This window comes from Callithrix jacchus, chromosome 2, assembly GCF_049354715.1.
Source record: "Callithrix jacchus isolate 240 chromosome 2, calJac240_pri, whole genome shotgun sequence".
Lineage (NCBI taxonomy): Eukaryota > Metazoa > Chordata > Mammalia > Primates > Cebidae > Callithrix > Callithrix jacchus.
This window is the reverse complement of record NC_133503.1, coordinates 76242232-76262876: the sequence shown is the minus strand read 5'-3', so window position 1 is coordinate 76262876 and position 20645 is coordinate 76242232. Positions and strand designations below refer to the sequence as shown.

Below are 20645 nucleotides of genomic sequence, written 5' to 3'. Positions count from 1 at the left end.
TCTGTCTAAGAGCAAGGCTACAGCACAAATGTGGCTTCCCAAACAAAACAAGATGGATGAACTGCATATGATCACAGTGGAGAAGCTCCAGCCCCTTCATAGATGCTCAGACTGCAGCAAAGGGAGCACTTCTTGAGGCAGGCCCTGATCTGGGCCTGGTTTGTTTGGGATATATTAAGAAAGTAATCCAGAAGAAAGTCAGTAACAAATTTAAGATAAGGATTTTCTTTTTTAAAACACTAGTTTTGGAGGTACTCAGCAACTGACACTGTTCCTGCCACCTCTGCTATTCCTGGTCAGACTGAGTGGAGCAGACTCCCACAGTGGTCTACTGCATGGAGTACTTCTGCACCCAAGTGAAACAGCTCAACACGGGTGGCCAGCTGCTGGGTGGTCAAGAATTACTGTACTACATCAGCACCCGCAGTGTGACCCTGACCTGAAGTAACGTCTGAGCAACTACCAGGTGACATTAACTGGATGAGAAATTGTAAATGCCTTTGTGGACAGCTTATCAGCACAATGGGAAGTCCTAAACCACAATTATTGTCTGAGCTTCAGTAGACAGAATGAGAGACAAGATTAAAAATGAAGCACAGAATCTAATACGGAAGCTGATAGATCAAGCAGCACCACCAATGTCCATTTGGGAACAGTTGGCTAGTGTGTCTCACAAAAACTTTAAAACCTCTGGAGCTAGACCATAAATTCTCAGAAAGTTGGTATTTTTTGTATATCCTTTTCTGCAATCCCAACAGTCACGTGAGAAATGCTACAAAACTAGCAACAGAGACCTATAGAAATGTGGAACAGAAGCCAGGTGTGGTGGCTCACGCCTGTAATCCCAGTACTTTGGGAGGCTGAAGTGGGAGGACTGCTTGAGCCCAGAATTTTGAGACCAGCCTGGGCAACATAGCAAGACTCTGTCTCTATTAATGAAAAGATTAGTTGGGCACAGTGGCATGCACCTGTAGTCCCAGCTACTCAGGAAGCTGAGGCAGGAGGATCAGTTGAGCCCAGGAGTTCGAGGTTGCATTGAGCTATGGCTGTACCACTGCACTCCAGCCTGGACAACAGAGTGAGACCCTGCCTCACATACACACAAAAATAAGAAATGCAGGAAAGAAAGGGACCATGGACTTTATAAGAGAGGAAATTCTCTTGTTGGAGCGCAAAATTTTGGCAGTATCATTTTCAGTGTCTACAAAAATAAAAATTTTGATACAAAGCATGGATAAAAACATGCTGTCATCCACTGCTTCAGCCTTCAAGATTCCGGCACCAAAAATACCTGGAAATCCTGTCAACAGCGCAAGGAAGCCTGGTTCACCAGGTGGCCCTAAAACTGGAGATGCATCTAAGGAGGGAAGTGCCAGAGCAGCTGAGAAAACATAACTTTTTCTATAGTAAAGAACTTGAAGAAAATTTTTTTCTCTCTCCTTTTTTTGGGGGGCCGTGGGGGTACAAACGGAGTCTCACTATGTTGCCCAGACTGGTCTCAAACTCCTGGCTTTGAGCAATCCTCCTCCCTTGGCCTTCCAAAGTACTGAGTTATAGATGTAAGCCAGCACACCTGGCCTTGAAGAAAATTTTCAACATGACTGTGACTGCTGTCTCGGTGCACTCAGGAAAATTCATTTACTGCTTGTTGCTGGCACTGCAGAGTATGACTGCATTTTCCAATATTTCCACTTGTTAAATGGATTGCTTAAACTTTCAGATCCCAGGCAGTGAAAAAAAGTTGCATCTTTTAGGTTTGGAGAATTATATTTGATCATGTTTCTAAAGCCACTGTACCTATACTCTTTAATACACTTCCCAAATAAGGACAAAATGCATGGGACCATCTAGATTTGCAGCGGTAAGATTCCCTATCCAGGCATACTAAAGTCACCAGGCTCACACCTTTAATAACAAGCAACTGTACATCAAGACTGATTCATGTGAGGAGGTATTCATTTATATCTTTAGACTTACTATTCTAACAGTGGAGTCAGTTATTTGAAAGACATGGGTATTTATGATGCTGAGGCCAGAGTGAAGGCAATGTTAAAAAGGTCAGAAATCACTTTTCTGGTGAGGCTGAGACATCATGCAGCTGAAGTCTTCAATCTTAGAGAATCTTAGAGGTACAGAATCTCTTTCTTTCTATCAGATAAACCTCATCCAATTCACCAGAAAGTCTCAATTACCTTTTTCCTTCAAATGATCTACAGGAAACATGTCAGCAAGAGCTGAAAGAATGTCAACAGACAGAAGAACCAGCTCCTTTCCAGAGGACTGCAGCATTCCCAAAAGGACCTGGTGTGAGGGCTGTTGCTGGTGCCTAGGCATTTATGATACCATAAGCATTTCATGTGGAGTAAGCACTTAGGAATAGATGCTGAAATCCAGGTTCCTATTCCCCAGACCATGAAGGATCAATACCACTGACTAGCAAAAGAAATAACAAGACAGTTCCTAGAAGAATGCAAACAAAAATGGCATGTCAGCCACTTGGCAGCTGTGTTCTGAATCTTCCAGAAGAATCTTAATCATAAGACCCGCTCTACCAAGAGGTCTGGCATTCAGGCCCCAGTCAATTGAGCTATAACACAATGAGAGGCCAGATAAGATAAAGTCAGAATTGTAGCAGAGAAGTCAGTCCATAGCGAAGAAACTGCTATCTTCCACAGGTGAGTGTAAGACAGTGATACAGTGAGTGTAGTTGCACAGCTAGCCAGGAAAACAACAGAGCCACAGGTCCTTGTCTACTCAGCTCTTGGTCCAGGGTATGAAATCAGTCAAGCAGACTGTTGTCTTTGATCAGAGCCATGAAAGTCCTGAGGACCAGCTCTGACACAGAGAAAGCAGCGGCAGATGTTTAAAAAAAAAAAAAATCTGCTCCAAGAAGATATGAATCAAGACAATGCCAATAGGGACTCATCAAGTGCAGCAAGAGCTCCTAACCCTCTTGAAATGGTGGTGCTCATATACATACGTGGCAACTGGGAGATGTGGCAGAAGTCCTCCATAGACATGCTTATCTGCAGAACTTATTTAAAAATTACAAAACACTAAGTTGAGCTGAACTGAAAAAAAATATTAAATTTTCACAATACAATTTGCAAGATAATCACTATGTTTTTTAAAACTCTGGTAGACTTCACACAAATCCATAAAGATGACCTTCAAAATTGATTTTTTCCAATTGCTGATGCAGCTACACAGAAACAACAAAAAGGCTGATTTGCTTGGGTGTGTCCAGGCAAAAGTTTAGAAAATCTTTTCCAAATGATCTTCAGTCAATATTTTCATGAGATCTATGGTAGATCAGACCCTAATGCCAATCCTAAAGGTAAAGACTGCTATGCTATACAGAAACTTTGGCCAAACAGAGAGACCCAGGGGCCTCTAGAAATGCCAGTGAAACTTCTCTGACAGTGTCTTAGGTCATCAATTTTACAACAGAACACTGAAGTCCCAACATTCATAAGTGGAACACAGCCAGTGCTGATTTCAACTCAATACCCAAGAGGATATTTTATTAAGGAGCTTTACCCAAAACCTTTCAGCAGGGTGCTGCCATGTTTCTTCATAATCACCTTTGAATAAAGGCAGAAATCCAGGGTCCCAGTGGGAGTACTTGGACAAGAACACTCCACCTGTACCAGCTTAACCAGCCCAGGCCTCTCACTTCTACCTACATATCACAGCGTAAGGTCCCCCAGACCTATCCCTGCCTTTCTTTCTTTGTCCTGACTAAAAATCAGAGTACCTTGACAGCTCTGTGACCCAGCCAGCTGCAGGTTTTCTCCTGCAGGCTGGAACCCAAGCTGGAGTCTTGAACATTCCCAGGCACTGATGAAGGTATTTAGGGTGTTGGCCAAAATAATGAAAGAAATTAGCCCCAGCCCTGAGCCAAATTCCCTAAACCCTCATTAAAAACTCCATACTCTGACCCCCTCACTGTGGAAATACATAGGTAAAACAACCCTTGTCTCTTGCTGCCCATTTTGAGGATTGCTGTAGCCCACTCTGCAAGTTCCCTAATAAATGCTGTGGACTGAAGACCCAGGGATTTAGTGCCTCTTTCTTGGGATTCTTAACCGACCCCATCTTGGGCGGTTCCTCATGGGAACTCCCCTGCCACTGCTTTTGGAATAACTTCAGCTATGGTTCAGCAGGATAAAACACACAGAACACTTTGACCTTCAAATATATTTGATTATGACATAGAACTATGACCTCTGAAGACATTTTTAGCTCTCTTAGAGATGCCCTTGAAAGGACCATTCAGTCTTTGAGCTTCTGCTGTCAAGAAGACATAAATGAACCTGCCATAACCACCACTGAACCCTAGCTTCCAGCACACTGGGACACACAGCAGATGCTCAACTGATATTTGTTGAACACTAATTGTTGAAAGCCAGCAGGCATGATTAATTCTGGTTTCCTAAAATGAGATCATTCCACATTCACAGCATCAGGCAGTAGTCATACAGCTGGGCCTCTTAGCCCAATTCTAGACACCTTGTGAGACCATCTAGCCAGAAATACCACCACTTCCCAACTCCTACAGTCCCAGGGACTAATTGTACCTGTAACAATTCTGCAGTCTTTACTGTTAACCCTGTGATGTGCTGCATCCGACGATTTACTCGGGCCACAACAGGGTCATCATCTTCCTCTAGCCAGGAGCTTGGCCAAAAGAAAAGAGCAGAGAAAAGAAAATGGAAGGGCAAGCTTTCATGAGGTCCTGCACTCTGTGCCCAGAGCCAGGGCCAGCACTAACAGGCAGTACAGGGTGCCTCCTGCAAGGGGGTGAGGAGATGCCAACAGGCAGAAAAAGGCAAGCCACCCATCCCTAGGGGAGGCACTAAGAAGTCCTGAAGTTGGGGCTTGAGCAACTACCCACCCCCATTCTTTGCTTACCTTTTGGAAACCCGGTAGCTGGCGACAGTGAGGACTCCTGTCTTGGGATCACGAACAGTGGCTCGTGCAAGCTAGAAGACAGGAAGAGTGGGAAGATTTGATTTTTTTGTTGTTGCCTTGAATATTTTCCCAGGGAGCACTGGGACCAGATTTGCTGCCATGCTAGTGGAGTAAGCTTTGCAGGCAATGGCTCTAGCCAAGGCCCCAAGATCCTCCAGGCCAGGGGAGGGCAAGAGTCTGAGGCCTCCACATTCCCAGTCTGCAATCAGATCCTGGCTACTACCCTGCTCCATCACACTGCTCATCCCTTTTCCTCTCCAGATCTACGCTGACTGCAGAATTATGCCTGCTTTGTCCATCCAGGCATCTGCCTGGCTAGCCCCTTTCCTTGACAGGCCCACGAACCACCCCTTCCTGAGCACAGCCTGAGCTTAGCTACTCCCACCATATTCAGACTGTGCCACTATCCCTGAGCCTCTGCCTTGTATACTTGTCTCAACTTGGTCAAATTCCACTATCTTTCTGAACCTCAGTGCCCTCGTCTGCCAAGAAGTACTCTCCTGCTGCACTATCTCACACTGGGCTCCTACAGCCTCAAGAAGTAAAGACAGATGGCAAAGTTTTCACTCCCTTGGGATCCTTACAAGTCAGATGATAAAACCAGGAAAAGATTCTGTAAGTTAAAATAAGTGAACCACTGCCTGGAAGCCACCCACTCACACATATACACACTACACACACACTCCCCTCACCTACTTCATCTCCCCCAGCCTCCACAGACAGGCTTAGTAAAACTCCACGAAGGATTCCCTGCCCAGAGCCAGCCAACATGGCAAAGGCCACATGCTTCAGCTGTAGACTGTCCTAATGACCTCACAGGGGTGGGGCCATAGGCCCAGGTACTCCCACCCCAACACACTTCCTCTTGATTTCAATAAATATTGATAAGAGCCTACTTTGTGCCTAGCACTGTACTGGGTAACTGAGACATGGCCCCTGCGCTCTTACAACTCAGTCAAGTTGGGAAAGCAGAAAACCAGTCAGGTAACTGCAGCACAGCATGGGTGAACTTAATGTCCTGTGGAAGCTAAGACTATAGTATCAAGAAAAGCTTCCTAGGGGAGGAGACCACCTAGCTGAGGCCTGAAGGGTTAACATGAGTTATCCAAGTAGAGGTACATTGCAGGAACAGGGAAGGAGCAGCAATGCAGAGGCCTGGGAATGAAAACGGGTGTGGCAGTAAGTGTGGATTAAAGGTTCCAGGAAGTAGTAAAACAGAATAGGCTGAAGAGATAAGCAGGGGCTAGGGACTAGATGCAACCTTGTGGCCTACAAGAAATGGGGAAGGCTTTATGCAGGGGAGGGACACTCAAAATTTGAATGCAAAATGGATCACTGTGAATACCTCATGACGAGTTGACTAAGGAGGAGCCAGAGTGGGGACTGGGAGGCTAGGAGGCCATGGCAGAGGTCAGGGCAAGAGATGATGGTAGCCTGGGCCAGGGGGTGGCAGAAGGGATAGAGACAAGTAGATGGACCAGAAGGCTAGTAAGAGGGTAAGACAGACCAACCTAGACACTGTGCTGCTGCAGCATGATCTAGTAAGATGGCCAGCGCAAGCAGGACAGACAGCTCCCAAGCTCCTACTCAAGGCACTTCCTGAGCTCCAACTCATGCAAGTCCCTCTCTGAAACTGCAGCCACAGCCAGACCCCATCCAAACATCTGTGCCTCAGCATTGGCCTGACACCCACAAAGAGGCTCTGAGCCCCTGGGGAAACACAGGGCTATTTTGAAAGCAGGCCAGAGGCCCCACAGACAGCTGCCAGGCATTCTCCACAGGCCAAGTTAAGCTCACTGGCTCTACTTCAAAGCCAGACTAGCATCTGTCCCTCACAGTCTCCGGAAAGGAGGGGTCAGCTTATCTTTGAATAGAAGCCATGAGAAGAGCCAAATATGTTTGCCAACCTTGTTTGGCTCTTCACATGGTTTCTATTCAAATATAAGTTTTCCTAACATTACCCCTTGCCCAGCCACACACGTGTACACATATGCACACACATGCACACAGAAATGTTCTCAGGTCTAAAACTGAAGAACAGGTAAGCAATCTCTCAGGTAACCCTGGCACAACCAGGAAAGTAGTTTTCTTTTCTGGAGGACTCTGGAGCTGACCCAGGGAGTAGAAAGGGAAGTCCTAGTCCCCATTCTCCATATATCTGGCTAGCCCCTTCCCTCAGCCACATCGATGATGCCAACCACTGACTCTAAACCCTTGATGTCCTAGTACCTCAAGGTTGTTCCAAGATGAGGTCCAGGGGCCAGGATAGGAACCTATTTCAGGTCTCTCCATGAGCATCAGGCCTCCTTGGCCACTACAATTCTATTAGGAGCAGAGCAATAGAGAATCCAGCTAAATCCTCCCTCCCAATCATCAGTGATGGGACAGATATGGCAGCAAGTATGTCTCTTTGAAAGATGTCAAATGGGAACAAATCTTTTATGAACTAGAAGTGGAATAATAATTTTAAAACATGACATATATACAAAACCAACAGCCAACTGCATATTTAACAGTAAAATACCATAGCAATTTCCAGGAAATTCAGGTATGAGACAAGGATGCCTACTGTATATAATTAAGCTCTACAAGTTCTGGGCAATTCAATAAGACTATAAAAACAAAGGAAAAAGTATTAGGAGAAAACAAAATGTTCCTTATTTCCAGGAGTTAATACTATCCAGGCAACCCAAGAGAATCAGCTAAAAACCAAAAAAGGAATAAGCAAATTCAACCAGGAGCCGCAACCTGTATGAGTCTGTTTCTTTATAGGTAAAACAGAGACAGCGACATCGTTATAAGCAGCTGTTCATAACTGTGACATAACAGTTAATATATATGTTAAGCACTCAGAAGTTCCTGTCACAGTTAAGAATTCAGTTAAGAATTCTTACTATGAAATGTATCTCTAAAATCAACAGTTTGGCATATAATAAACTAACATAAAATGTAAGCAGTTAAAAAATAATGATGAAGAAATAAAGTAAATTAACAGTAACAAAGAAACTACCTAGGAATAAACGTAAGAAATGTGCAAGGCTTATATGAAGAAAACTTTAAAAGATATAAACAAATAGAGATACTGTCATGCTCTTGGATGAGAGACTCAATATCATAAAGATGTACATTCTCCTCCAAGTCATTTGCCTCATTTACAGTCCTAATCAGGAGCTCCACAGGACCCAGCTTCATAGCACCCTATGCAATACTTCCTTAAAACTCACCCACACACCAGTCTCCCAACCAGGTGAACTGACACACCAGTGTGGACCTGCCCTGTTCCCAGCGTGACTGTCTATTATAGCACTTGGCTGTCCACATTGGTTACCCTGTTCTTCTTCACCACCGGACCATTAACTCACAAGGTCAGGCTGAGTCTGAAGCATCTCTGTATCCCCACGATGGCCCATGCTAGATATCAATAAAGGGTGCCTAGGTGAGCAAACAAACCATCCATAGTGCTAAGGATAAGAGAAATGACCTGCCCCCTTCCGTGCCCCAAGAAGGACCTATAGTGACACCTACTTTAGGTTTTGCGATCTCCTTGATCCTCTCGATTTCCTCATCAGACATGACATCATAGTACCTCACGATGTGCGGGCTGTCCCACTCGTCCTCCTCTTTGAAGGGGGCGATGAGCAGCTGTGAAGCTCTGTTGCCATGGTGGTACCTACAGAAAAGCCTCTTCTGCCTCCGGGGTGTCTGGAGAGCACAGAGTAACAGGCCCTGAGCTGAGTGGAGTCCTAATCCTCAGTCCCAGTCTGGCTGTCTGCAGACACTGGTCTCACCTCATGGCCAGCAACTGCTCCATCCCACCCCACCACAGAAGAAAACTAAAGTCCCAGCAGGTAGGCATGCACAGTGGCTCATGCCTGTAATCCCAGAACTCTGGGAGGTGAAAGGATAGCTTGAGACCTTAAGTTTGAGAACAGCCTAGACAACATAGACCCCCGTCCCTACAGAAAATTAGCCAGGCATGATGGCGTACACCTGTAGTCCTAGCTACTCAGGAGGCTGAGGCAGGAGGATTGCTGGAGCCTGGGATGTCAAAGCTGCAGTGAGCTATAATTATACCACTGCACTCCAGCCTGGGTGACAGGGTGAGAAAAAGAAAGAAATGAAAGTAAAAAGAGAAAACAGGAAAAAGAAGGGAAGGAAGAAAGGAAGAAAGAAGGAAAGAGAAAACAAAAGCCCCTTCAGCTTGACTGGCATGAAATGATACCCCATAAATCACACAATTTTTCTTCTCTCCCAAGATCACCTCACATTCACAAGTCCCATGGCAAGAGTAATTCCTGCCCCTTTTCATGAAGACTTGAGTCGGTCTGAAGGGCTGGGACAGGGGAGAAACCTTTATTGGCAGTGGAGCCAGTGGAAGCCATGCAGACAGGACATAAAAAAGGCCAAGAGCCTGTCACACCTGGGCCTTCCCAGGAAGCACTAGGATCCCAGGGCTCTCGAAGGCTCAATACCAAGCTCAAGTACATGCTGGCATCTTTACCACAGAGACTTACTCTCCACTTATGACTACCCTTGGGGCCTGAGTTACACCACTCATCATTTTCTTCACAATAGTGAGTCAAGCAAAGGTGGGACATGTTGGGGTAAGGAGGCAAGCTCAGTGGTAACTTGGAGGAACAACGCTCTACCTGGGGCATGAGAGGAGATAATCTCCTTTCCTACACCTCAGAGAATACCCATGTCAGACTCAGGATATGCCGTGAAAAACTGGGGGAGATACTAAGAAAAGTATCTACAAAATGAAGAACGCTTTCCCTAAACCTGTGTGCCCAGAGCCAGAGTCCAGGTACATAGCTTTGGCACCCTGAACCCACCCCCCCACACACACACACACACACACACATCTCACCAGTTTGACACCCTCCCCACGACAGAGGCTCTCGTAAACATCCCTCTCAGGCAGGTAGTCCACAGGCCTCTCATAGATGCCTTCTGGGGTTGCTAGCTCAGCTTCTGTCTGATTTGATAACATTTTTTCTCTTTCTTCCTCCAATAACTGCTCAAAGTACCGCAGATTCCCTCCAGCTCGTTCATGGCTTGGGTCTAGAAAAAGCAAGGAACAAGAAAGAAAAGGAAACCACAAACATCTGTTAGGTCGTTTAGAGAAATTATTCTGTAAGCGGTTTCTCTCCCAGCAGCTCACTTGCATGGTTCATTCTACCTTCCACAGCATCTAACCAGAGTATGCTAGTCATAGCTGAAAAACCAACGGAGGCCAGGTGCAGTGGCTTACACCTGTAATCCAAGAACTTTGGAGAGCCAAGGCAGGTGGACCACTTGAGGTCAAGAGTTCGAGACCAGCCTGACCAACATGGCAAAACTCCATCTCTACTCAAAAAAAAACAACAAAAATTAACCAGGCATAGTGGCATGCGCCTCTGTAATCCCAGCTATTCGGGAGGCTGAGGCAGGAGAATCTCGTGAACCCAGGAGAAGCTCATGAACCCAGGGAGCCAAGATGCCACTCCAGCCTGGATGACAGAGTGAGATCCCCCTCAAAAAAAAAAAAAAAAAAAAGAGGCAGATGAGTTTTAAAGGCACTGTGCTTTTGGCCTTCTTCAGTACAACAGCACAAGACACATGAAGTATCAATGCCATATAAGTCTTATATTAGACCTCTAATAGCACTGCCACTGTTTGCCACTGTAGCAATCTTGAAGTATATTTTGACTTCTGAGCTGCTCCTGATGCAGTAAAGGTTCCACCCTGCATAGTCCTGCATGACACGGAGTCCTTATCAAAAAGGAACACAAGTGCCACAGGCCTGACTGTATCTGTCAGTGACTGGGCAAAGCTAAGGCCAGGATTGAGATAGGTAAGGAGCCAGTAAGACGCTGGACTGGTCCTAAAGTCGCTAAGGCATTAGTCACTGGCCAAGTGACAGGGTAAACTGACTCAGTCCCAGGATAGTGGCCAGCACAGTGCAGTCCCTCTGCCACTCTCCATTCCCATCTTACCTTACCTTACAATCGCCTTACCAAGGGAGACGAGGCGACGAGTGAGTTCCAGGGCACGATGCAGGTCACCCAACTGGAAGACAGCATAGCTGAGGTAGTCCAGCACCTGGGACTTGGTTGTGGTGGCCTCCTCCCCAGCATCAAGCTGCTTTAGCACCTGCTCCATCCACATCACCGTATGATAATAGTCCCCTTCATTATAGGCTGAGCGGCCCATCCCAAAGCAGTCATCTACACTCAGCATTGCCTGGTACTTGGTTCCTACAGCAGGAGAGGTAAATAGTTAGGCTCCAGAGAGCCTCTGGGTTAGGGAAGGAGACTCCTGCTTCAAGGAAAACCTGGGCCACTAGATGGGGGTCATTACCAAGCAGAACTCAGAACTCCATCAGACATTTAGACCACACACCCTAAAGGGCCACTGACACAGTGAGCACAGACAGATGGCTCTGCCCCAGACTGGGGTTCACAGCCAACCTCCTAGCCTCAGACTCCCTGTCTCCCAAGTAGAAAGGAACCTTTTTAAGGGGGATCCCCAGAAACCCACCAGGAAGCATTGCTGAGGACAGTGGGAAGGTTCTGTGGACCAGAGAAGAAGATGTCTGGTGGGCAGCTTGCCATATGAGTCTGAAGGATGGAAAAATTAGTCGAATATATAAAACATAAATTCAGGTGGCAACCAAGCCATGGGTGAGGAAAATCACTTGTGGGAACTCTGAGGAAAGAATGGAGAAGACAGCTGAGGCAAGAGCTCCAGGGAGCATTTACCCAGAAAGAACACTGAATAACCCTGAGAAATAACTAAAGATAGGAAAAACAGAGGGAGCGACACCAAGCAGTGTGAGAGACACCAAGGGAGGGTTGCAGTGCCAGCTTTGGCTGTTAAGTGGCAGGGACCTTGCTGAGTATCAGCTCAGTGGGTCTTGTGACCCAAAGGTCATCTGCATAGAGGGAGTGCCGGAAAGTGACCATGAAGACAGTTTCAAGTCAATATGAAGAAGCAACTATAGGGAGATGCAGGATTTCGGGTGGGCTCAAGATGGGAAAGACTATGTGTGTGGTTCCTCAGAGAATAATGAGACAGCAGATCCCATGGATGGGAAGTAGGGGATGCGACTCTCCCTGGAAAGCAAGGAAGACTCCCCACTGCCCCATTAACAGCAACCTGGGCAAAACTGCCACAAAAGAAATCAGAGAAGGCTCTTTCTGCCTGGAATAATACCTCTACACAGTAGGCTAAATGCTTCAAAGATCAGGGTCTGCTCACCCTGGTGGCTCAGGAACCAGTAATGTGGAATAGGAAGTTGGGGAGAGTAAACACAAGATGGAGTACACAGGTAGGCCAGGGATTAGGGGGCTCCTGGAGCCCCGTGTCCCTCTCCACAGGTCTCCTCTGGCCCAGGAACCTGCACTGATAGGCCAGTGTAGCACAGCTGACTGAGCTGGGGCTCTGAAGCTGGACTAAGCTAGACCTGTGCTGGCCTCACTAGGGTGCCCACCAGCTGTGTGACCATGGACAAGTTACCACACCTCTCTAAGTCTCAGTCCCCTTCTCTCTAAATAAATATAACACCATCAATTTTAAAGAGTTTGCGCCAAGAATTCAATGAGATGATATATGAAGATGTCTTCTATGATTCCCCAGGAGGCTAATGACCAGTAGCTATTATCAACATGTCTCCCAGATGACAAGAATGCTAAGAATGGCTCCCCGGCACTCAGCATCCTCCCCAGAAGCCAACTCGAATGTCTGCTCCCTGGAGAGCACTTAGGAGAGTGACAGCTGAACTGAGTGCTGACAGGCAATCAGACATGGAGTAGCCTAGCTGACATGGGTAAAGGTATTCCTATAGAGGGAATGAGACAAAAGAGCTAAGTGATAGGGAAAGCTGCGTACAATGAGCAAGGAAGCCAAGAAAATGGGGTCATGTAGGACCCCAAAGACCACACAGAAGGAGTTGGGTTTAGCCTTGGAAATTAAGCACAGTAATGAGGAACTCATGTGAACAAATGTGTGCTTAAGACCGTATGGAAGATGGTCTTAGGCAGTGAGCTGGAGGTAGGAGACAAGTTGGAATGGTATTTTGATCATCAAATTGAGAAAAATGGGGTGTGAGGCTGGAGTGAAGGGGTAAGTACAGAGGACATGAGAGAGAGGTAGAATCCATGGGCCTTAGGATTCTGGCTTAGGCAGCCCAAGGATGGAGGTCCTTTTTGCTGAGATAAAGGGGTGAGAGGGAAGGTAAAGTGTTCATAAAGAGATGAGGATTTCAGTTCACAACACATGAAGTTCAAGAAGTCCATGGAACATCCAAGTAGAGATGTCCCACAGGCATCTGCCTACACTGGTTAGAAGCTCAAGAGACAAGCCTTGGCAGGAAACACAGATTTGGATGTCATCCACCTCAGGTAATGGAAATGGCTGGACTCACCTGGGAAAGGTGCTCAGGGAGAAGATGAGGTAAGGATGGAGTCCTAGGGAATAATTCCCTTCTGCCCCATATCCCCACCCAGGACACTCATTCAGTCTGCTAACTCAATGTGAAAGGTCAACGCCAGGGTGCGGTTCCCTCCTCCAAGCAACCAATCTGAAAGCTACAGGGTGAACAGATCTTGCAGATGCCCTGAACTGCCCTCTCTCTAATGGAGTCTAAAGGGAGGAGCTGGGACTCTGGAACTGGACTAACCTGGGTCTGTATGGGCCTCACACAGGGAATCACTGTGTTTACTGGTCTCTAGTGGCCCTCAAAATATCTTCTTATAAACACTAACACTGGGAAGTCAGTGGAAGAGGGGCCAGTTGAGAGACAGAAAAAATCACCAGAGAGGCTAAAAGATAAGCAGATTATCAGTATCCCAGAATTCAAAGGAGAGAACATCACAAAGAATGGGGCAATCCATCCATCAAATGCTGCTGTGAAGTTAAAGAACATAATGTGTGAACCCTGTCCACTGCGTTTACCAGTCAAGTGGCCACTGATGACCTTGCAAGAACAGATCAGTGAACAGTGGGAGAAAAGGCCAGATACCGTGAGTTCAGGAGCATATGGGAACCAGGAAAGTGGAAAGAGTGTAGATTACTCTATCCAGTAGCCTAACCAGGAGGGGAGAAGAGATGAATCAGCAGCGAAGACTCAAAAGAGTCTCAGATATTGAGGGAGGCAAGTGTAAGATGAGCAAGAATAGAGCCTATATGTGACCTCAAGGGGAGAACCCAGAGAGTTGGAGACAGAATGCATAGGAACAGAGACTGTAACTAAGAGGACTCAGAACAGAGGGACAGTAAGCCCAGATCTTCCTTAGATGAAAAGACACTGGATGGTGGGAGACAAAAGCAGGTCTGAATGCACATCTGTGCGGTGCTCTGGGGACAGAGGCGAAGGGGGTTCCTGAGCAGCAACTCTGGCTTTCTCTGAGACACAAGAGGAGAGGGCCTTGGCCAATACATGGAGAGAGGTGGAAGGGCAGGGGCTGAGGGAGACACCTGTCATGGGAGTGGGAGACCAGCACCAACTGGTGAGCCAAGAGAGGATCACCACCAGAGGTGCACCTGAGGATAGAGGCCACTAGATGGTGCCGACTCCAACCTATCCCGCCATTGAAGAGACACATGCAGGACAGGCAACACCTGGAGTGGTGAGTTACCTGGAAGTTCTCCTCTGGAAATTGTGTCTGGGTCCAGCCTATATGTGTCCTGAAGTCTCATCAGGGCTTTGGCAGCTCCTATCTCGTCCTCATCAGTGGGGAAGAACTGCCGCTGCACAGAGAGGTTGGCGATAAAACCTTCCAAATGAGAGTCAGAACAGGAGATTACCCTTGATCCAGGGGCAGAATTCCACTTGGGACCAGAGAGGCAGCCAAAAAGAGGGTTTGGCTACTGGAATTTCCCTCCCCCTTCCCTCAAAGGCTATTACCCCTTCCACCAGAAAGTTCTCCCTGATGACTCCAGTCTATGGAAACGTTCCCTTTCTTACTCCTCACTGTACCTACTGCCTGTGTTACACTTTGGAAATAAGTAGAAGCAGCCCCGCGTATTGGTTAATATTTAGGAGTCTAGAAGTCTTGGCTCCAAAGCATCCAGTCAGAGCTGGTGGAGACAAAAGGAACAGAGGATAGAGAGGATAACTGAGACTAGCACAGGAAAGGACTCAGAGAGGAACTGTCAACTACTCAGTAGAAAATGAATCCCATGGAAAACACTGATCCAGAATAATTGGGCTAGTCAGCTAAACACAGACTTCCAGCCCACATTTCAAAATGAGGAGTCCAAGGGAATGGAGCTGAGCTGGCCACTCATTACTGACCACTGGCACTTAGCATCCAGAAAGGTGAGGATGAAAAGTTCTGGAGGTCATCCACCACCCCCCAGGTTGACAGCTGAGGGACCACCTGGACTGGCCAAGCACCAAGGTGGGGCTGCATCAGCCCAGCAAGTTGGTCCCCTAAGAGACCACAGTGGGCCTGTTCTCTTCTGTACTCCCACCACTCAGACCTGCAATGCGTTCAGGTCATGGGCTCCCCAGTTATGGTGCTCAAGACCATAGCCTGAAGCCTGGGAGAGTCTTTGACCATAGAAGTACTCCAAGGAGGCTTTTCTGGGACTCCAAGGCCTAGCTGTAAAGTAAGATGTGTACCTCCTACAATCTCAGGGCTCCAGGTGGGAGCCAGGCCTTTCCAGGCTGACTTAGGGCCTTCAATTCTGCCTCTGAGAAATGAGAGAGGAACAACGAGTCCATTCCTTCCCCAATCTCTTCCCAAGGGTAGCTGTATCCACTGCCACCTATGACTTCAGACCTAAACATCCACTTCCAGCCATATACCAATCCCTCTCCAGAGGACTAAGGACCAAGATGCTATAACCCTGCCTTCCTTGTTCTCATGCCTCCATGGTAAGGAACTCTAAAGAGTTTAGGATCTGGTGGGGTGGGAGTAGGGGAACATGCTGCCAGGAAAAGCCACACTGTTAGCATGCCCCACTCATTTCAGGGACAAGAACTCAAAGTCAGAGATGAAAAACGACCAATTATTCTCTGGGCCTATTCTATCTTCTTCAAGGTAATTATAAGGTTTTTCAAAGGAACCAGATGATGGTGGGAGTATAGGGTCTAGAGAACAAGATTGGAGAGGGGAGGTCATCTGGGTAGGCTTAGTCTCCTTCCATGCAGGCAGAACAGCCTGTCCTGAGCTGCAGGCTCAGGCAGAGAGGCGAGAGTCTGGGAAAGGCAGCCGTGGTTTCTGGAGGCAGTGAGCTCACTGGGCACAGCTCCAACCTGGCTGAGCTCACCAATCCCTCTCTAGAGGCCACCCTGCCCCCAAGCCCAACCCAGTCTGGCCACATGGGCTAAAATGTCTCAGCCAGAGACAGCTAGTCTGAAGTTAATCAGCACTCACAGCTCAGGGAAAAGAGGAAATGAAGAGCTGGGTACAGTGGCTCTGTGCCTATAGTCCCAGCTTCTCAGGAGGCTGAGGCAGGAGGATCACGTGAGGCCAGGAGTTTGAGGTTGTAGTGTGCTACAACTGCACCTGTGAATAAATAGCCACTGCACTCCAGCCTGGGCAATATAGTGAGACCCTGTCACTTAAAAAAAAAAAAAAAAAAAAAAGCCAGTGAGTCCAGGGGGTAAGCCCAGGGCTAGGAGTTAGGAAAGCCCACCTCCAAGCCCATCCTACCATCTCTTCTTGACAGGAAAGTCATAAAAAGTATTAATCACAATAAAAGCACAAAGTACAGTTTAAAGCTTTTAAAAAGTTGACACTCTGATCTGTAAATGTCACTTCCAGGAATTTACCCTAAAAAAAAATTCAGAAGTATACACCAAGAGATGTGTAAAAAGGTGCTGATAATTCAGAAAAAATCCCATATCCAATGACTTGACCCATTTGACAGTGTTATCAGTATGACAGATTATCACCATCTGACAGGTAATCACCCTCCAGCCATTAAAATCACATTGCAGAAGAACATTAAATGGCATATAAAGAAGCTGGAAAATTAAGGGAAACAGTCTTTCCTTCTGTCACAAATCTACCAACAGATATGCTTTGTAAAAGATGTGAATAGAAATGAATTTAGATTAGATCTATGCTCCCCAACATGCCTTGGTCCTACCATCCAGCCCACCTGACACTTGTTAATTCATTTGTCCCTCAAAGCAACTGAGTTTGCATGCCCTGGTATATTAGTACAGTTCCATTTTTTAAAATGTATATGCATATGTAGAAAAACTATAATTTTAATAGTGCTTACCACTGGGAAATTGGATTAAGAATTATAATTCTGTTGCTTTTGTGTTTTCTGACTTTTCTATAAACATATATCACAAAAGTACAATTGGGAAAATGTCATTAGCAAAAAAAAAAAAAGAAAAGAACAGACAGACACTAAAAAAAGAACTGACCATCATTACATGTTAAACACCAAGGACAGCCAACTTCCAGGTTCCCACAGAAAAGGAAGAGAGCCATGAAACCAGCAGGGTCCCGTTTACACAATGCACTTGCCCACCAACACCCAGACCCAAGACAGGCTCAGATACAACAGCCCAGGCATGAACACACAAACATGGACTCACTCAAGCATCTGCTCACCATCCCTCACCTGCAGCAGAGTCCTGCAGGACAAGGTCCTCCAGCGCAGGCCAGTCTGTGTTTAGCCGCTTCACCAGTTTGTAGGCATTCACAGGGTGGGCCAGGTAGCCCTCAGCATCAGCAGCTGACTTGCTAGTCAAGGCTTCCATTTTGTTGGCCCAGCTATGGAACCAGAGGAAAAGGAAGGCTAACGCATCCCATATAGGTCTTGACCTGTGATAATTTCCCTGGTGAGAATTCCCTGGTGCCATGTTCTGGGGCCCTTTTCATCAAGAAGCAATGAAAAATGAATACAGTAACTCCCCACAGATATTTCTAGCCCTTTAATCTAGATAAGAGCTGGGACCCCCAATGTAAGGGAAAAGTCTTAAATAGAAAGAAAATAAACAACGACTTATTAGCCCATGTACTTAGCTACTCTCAAGGACTGGCATGAAGTAACCAGGCCAGCCCCACATCACCCTCTCAAGGGCTTCCTCTTATAGGTATTCTGGATGGTTTCATTGTTCCTTGAGGGGCAGAAGGGAAGAAGGGCCAACTAGACTTAGGACACCTCTTAATCTTGGAAAGCTTGGCTTCCTCTACAAGGATGTACTCCTTCAGAGATTGCACCAGCTCTTTCTCTGCATAAATCAGGTCAGTCATGTGCCCTGCAAGGGAGAGAAGAAAGGGACCAGTGAGAATCGGATGAGAGATGTTCAGCCTCCTTCCTTGGGACACAGAACACCAGTACAGAAGCAAGTGCCCTGGGATAAGAACATGTCAGCTCTCTGGGAATCATGGGGGCTTGAAGTTAAAGCGGGCCTAGGCACTCATGGCATCCTACCTCTCAACTTCAGGAAGAAAGAGGCAGAGGCACCAATGAGCTGTTTGAGATAAACGCACTGGACGCCACTCAAGAAGCAGCCCTAAATCTCATTCTCCCACTGTTACCCAGCTGGTCATGACACTGGGGCATGGATATCCTGGGAGCTCATTACATGATAAAAAGCTCTGAACTTAAGTTTAGAAGGATAGGAAAAGCGTGATCCTCAGGACACAAAGGATTTGCTGCTCAGAACCACTATCTGGTCCATGTACAAGGTGGTCAAAAAGACCAGAGAGCCCAAGTGCCACCTGCACTTCCCAAAGAGAAAGACCCAATTCAGACAGCTGGCTCCCCAAACATCCAGATCATTGGGATCTTATTAGGAAAAACTGCAATTCTTCAAGTTCCACTCTCCTCAGAACTGGTCAAAAAGAGTAGTTAAGGCCATCCCACTCTGAATGAGAACAGGCTGCAGCCAGTGACATCCATGGCATGTGAGCCAAGGTGTCAGGCAGACAATAGTCCTGTTGGCACATACCAATAGAGGTGAAGAATTCAGCCTGCACACAGCTCAGGACACCAGACCAGGCCATCAACAATGTAGACACCCAGAGTTTCATGGTCACAGAGGAAGTGTCTGAAAGGCATTCAGAGACAATCACTGAATAAACAAAGTGAAAAAGAATAATTTAGGTGAGGAGACGCATAGGCATGTGCACACATATGCATACATTCAAACATACCAAGATCCTGGCCTAGCACACAGAAGCTAAAAAGGATATTCAGGATCACCAGCAGAAAGAACAAAGGGCATGCAGTCAGTGATGTGTGCTCAATTCTGGTCCCTGCTCTGGGAGGCCATGTGCCCTAAGGAGAAAGTCCATCCGCTCAACTCTCAGCAACCACGTGTACCATGAGAAGGCAGAATCACAGTGGGGTCTGGTTCCAAGGGTCTGTCAGTCCAAGATTCTGGCCCACTCCTTATTTCACAGACTGCTATTTGTTTCTATCTTACCTTCCAATACATATGCTAAGGTAGTGTCAGGTTCTGGGGAACCGGTTCCTGCCCCAATGAGGTGACAATACAGGAAAGACAAAAACAGAAAGATAATTTGATAGAATATCCTCCAGGGTACCAACATCCAAACTAAGGTGTACAATAGATGGCCAGCCAGAAGAGGAATAAAACTAATGCCTGCCAGTCTGCACATGCCAGAGAGAGCAGTCAGGGGAGACAGACTCCTGGGCAGACAGTGTTCTTCCTGTAGTAAGGCTCCTTGGCAGACACTGTCCTCACTGGCCAGTCACCATTCATTCACAAATATTTACTGAAGACCTACAGATGCCAGGCACCGATCTAGGCACTCAGGATGCAAAAATGAATATGCCACACATGGCCAAAAATGCAGGCTGGGTGAGAGGCCAGCTACTGTCTTCTCATCAGCCCAGAAATAGTTGGGCACAACCTGAGACAAGCCCCACTGGCAGTAAACCTCAGTCCACAACAGAAGCTTCAGCTGTCATCTCCCAGCTCAGCCATGCAGCCTAGACTGTGCTGGAGGATGAGCACTCATCTGTACCCTAGCTCTGCTGGTCTTCCTCCTGCCCTACTTAGCCAAATCCCACTGGAGTGCTCAAATGGAAATTTATTAAGAGAAAAACAAGCAAAACAAAGGAAATACAAATGCTTCTCCAAAAAATGTAAGCCTTATCTGACAGAATTCTAAGACCAAGCTAATGCTGGTTCATCAATTTTTTTGCCTGCCACACTTGATTAGACACACAGCACACCCATCATTCCTCATCTAACCTTTTCAGAAAAAATCCTAATCCATTGAGATTCCAGATTAGGCTCAGAGAAGGCCAACCACAACTCCCATCCCCAAATGGGATCCTCTATCAGAAGAAAAGAATAAGTGAATGGCCCCATGTGTTCATGCATATGCCAAAATGTCTGCAGAGCTGAAGTCTTCCTGTCACAGTATAGGTGTGGGGGGTCCTAAGATACAGAGGACAATTATCTTTCAACCTGCATCCTGCTGCAGGGTAGGAAGTATTGTGCTAAGGGGTCCATTAGAGAGTTAGAGCAGCAGAATAAAGCAAGTCATCAAGAGAAGGTGAGTAGGCCTGGGCTGGTCCCAAGGCAGAGTGCAGGGCCTCCTGGTTCTAGCCACAGGTCTGCTCCAAGGCCTTATTATACTATATTCTCTATCCCAGGATTTCAGAAGGCCTCTCTCCTTGCTTACACAGGCCCCTTACATCTAAGGGATTGGGTGTCTGTTCCTTGTTCCTCAAAAGGC

The 20645-nt window shown here is 46.8% G+C and overlaps 1 protein-coding gene across 21 annotated transcripts in view; it reads right to left on the bottom strand.

Annotated features, from left to right (window-relative positions):
* Positions 1-20645, bottom strand: part of P4HA2 (prolyl 4-hydroxylase subunit alpha 2) — a 34399-nt gene that overhangs the window by 6470 nt on the left and 7284 nt on the right. For 11 of the 21 annotated variants that reach the window (XM_054252562.2, XM_078364875.1, XM_035290897.3 and 8 more), the window contains 9 exons: positions 18884-18982; positions 18091-18187; positions 17548-17699; positions 14595-14732; positions 10974-11213; positions 9845-10038; positions 8500-8676; positions 4915-4985; positions 4581-4680 (listed from right to left, as the gene is read on the bottom strand). In XM_054252562.2, the coding sequence (XP_054108537.1) occupies positions 4581-4680; positions 4915-4985; positions 8500-8676; positions 9845-10038; positions 10974-11213; positions 14595-14732; positions 17548-17699; positions 18091-18187; positions 18884-18965 (1251 nt within the window). In that variant the 5' untranslated portion in view covers positions 18966-18982. Of the gene's footprint in view, positions 1-4580; positions 4681-4914; positions 4986-8499; positions 8677-9844; positions 10039-10973; positions 11214-14594; positions 14733-17547; positions 17700-18090; positions 18188-18883; positions 19007-20645 lie in introns of all 21 variants that reach the window. The other 10 variants (XM_078364880.1, XM_078364879.1, XM_035290901.3 and 7 more) reach the window with 5 other exon arrangements.